Source organism: Chrysochloris asiatica, unplaced genomic scaffold (genome assembly GCF_000296735.1).
Source record: "Chrysochloris asiatica unplaced genomic scaffold, ChrAsi1.0 scaffold00026, whole genome shotgun sequence".
Lineage (NCBI taxonomy): Eukaryota > Metazoa > Chordata > Mammalia > Afrosoricida > Chrysochloridae > Chrysochloris > Chrysochloris asiatica.
Window position 1 is genome coordinate 14,382,586 of NW_006408544.1, and position 1,956 is coordinate 14,384,541.

At 53.7% G+C, this 1,956-nt stretch overlaps 1 protein-coding gene across 1 annotated transcript in view; it reads right to left on the minus strand.

The window, feature by feature from the left end:
- Positions 1–1,203, minus strand: part of DMRTA2 (DMRT-like family A2) — a 3,320-nt gene extending 2,117 nt beyond the window's left edge. The window contains exon 1 of the mRNA XM_006839750.1: positions 551–1,203. Coding sequence (XP_006839813.1) covers positions 551–1,106 — 556 coding nt within the window. The 5' untranslated portion in view covers positions 1,107–1,203. The remainder of the gene's footprint in view (positions 1–550) is intronic.
- Between the last annotated feature and the right edge of the window lie 753 nt (positions 1,204–1,956).

The following is a 1,956-nucleotide window of genomic DNA, read 5'->3' on the forward strand; positions in this document are numbered from 1 at the left end:
GTGGAATAATTAGGAGGTCGGATTTCTAAAGACAGGAGAGGAGGGAAACTGCGGAGTGTAGATGAGCGCGCAACCAAAAAGAAGGCGGGTTTTCGTGTGGGGGAGAAGACGAAGTTTAGTGAGTCAGGAACCTCTATGAGTTTGGGAAGGTCGGTCGTCGTGATGTACCGTGGAGTCGGTTTCGACTCTTAGCGACCCTGTACAGGGTTTCCAAGGCTGTAAATCTTTACGGGAGCAGAAAGCCTCATCTGAGAGTTTCGAACTGCTGAACTTATGGTTCGAACGTGATTCGTAACCACTACACTACCAGAGCTCTTGAGTTTGGGAAGAGGAGAGTGAAAATAAAGCGTCTCCGTTTTTTTTAAAAAAAAAGAAGTAAAATGCCCACGCTTCCGAAAGGGGTAAAGAAGAGTTTCTGTGTTTATGCCAAATATTCGGAGCGGAGTATGCAGTGAACTCAGGGGAGTCTAGTGTAACTGTCCCGAGGCAAAGCCCCAGGCAAGGCGCCCCTAATCTCCTTCCCCCCACCCCCCAGGACCGATCTGCTCACCTGCGCCCCCTGCGCCCGCAGCGCCGCCTCCGGCCCCCGCAGGCGCGCCAGCTCCAGGGCCCCCGCCGTCTGCAGCACACACAGAACCAAACACCTCGTAGGCTGGCCGCGGCGGGATAATGCCGTTGGCGGCCGCCAGCGCCAGCCCCTCGGCTGTGCCGTAGAGCAGCTGCAGCTCGCGCGCCTCGTTCTCTTCTTGTGCCTGTTGCCTGCGCAGCGCCACCTGCGCCGCCATGACGCGCTGGCGCTCCGCGATGAGTGTGCACTTGGCGCACAGGCAATCCTTCCAGCGGCAGTAGCGCTTGTGGCCCTTGAGTGCCGACACCACGCCGTGATTGCGGCAGCGCGCGCACTTCGGGGTTCGCGGATACTTCTCCGCTGCCCTCAGTAGCAACGGTGGGGCCCGCAGCAAGCCGCCTGCTACGCTCACCGGGAGCGACGCGGCCGCTGCCGCCGCAGCAGCAACCGAAGCCACCGAAGCCACGGGCGGCCCTGTCGCTGTTGCTGCCGCTGTTGCCGCGCCGGGCACGCTGGGCAGCTCCGAGCGCAGCTCCATGACCGGACCTAGCGTGGAAGAGGGTGGGAAAGAGGAACAGACCGGCGGTGAGGATCGCACAGTTTGCTTAAGCTAACGCGCAGGACAGAGGAACACAGGACTTGAAAGGAACATGTTGGTCACAGAAGTTTGGTTCATAGTTGCCAAATTACTGGAAGACGGTGCTTTCAGAACCCATCATAAGGTCGACATTCCCTCCCTCCCCACCTCCGCCCAGCCATTCTGTTTATCTTATATGTGATTTACGTGTTGGATGTACGGTTCCGTTTGAAAAAGTGGTTCCGTCGTGTAAAAATTAAAGACATGTAACATTTGAAAGTCACTGGTTCAAACAGCTTTAATGAGGATTTGAAAAATAAAATACTATCCCCAAAAGTTTGGTTCATATTAGAGAGAAACCGTTGACCCAACAGTTAGGTTGATAACTAAGAGTAAAACAGGAATATCTGCAGGTAAACGCTCAGTTTGGCGAAAGGGTGAAGAAGAGGGCGAAATGGAGACGCAAATTTCAGCTGGTTGGGGCCTAGATTGTTTTGGTGGCAATTTTGTTTTGCTTGACGGGGGTGAGTTGCATGAAAACTGGGAACAGAAAGGATAGCTTTGGAAACTAGAGAATGACGGAAAAAATTTTAAACTCGGCGTCAGTTAGTTTGGGTGACTCATGGACCGGAAGAAATGTTAAGTGCTAACAGTTGCCTTCGACCCAGGGGGAGAGAAGACCAGTGCGGAGCTAAGTTTAGGAGGCCTGGGAGAATGGGGGGTTAAAGAGATAATTCAGCTGAAGAAACTTCCTTTGGATAGAGAAGCCCAGCCTAAATATTAGTTGGAAGGCTAAGGGACACAGTAAAAG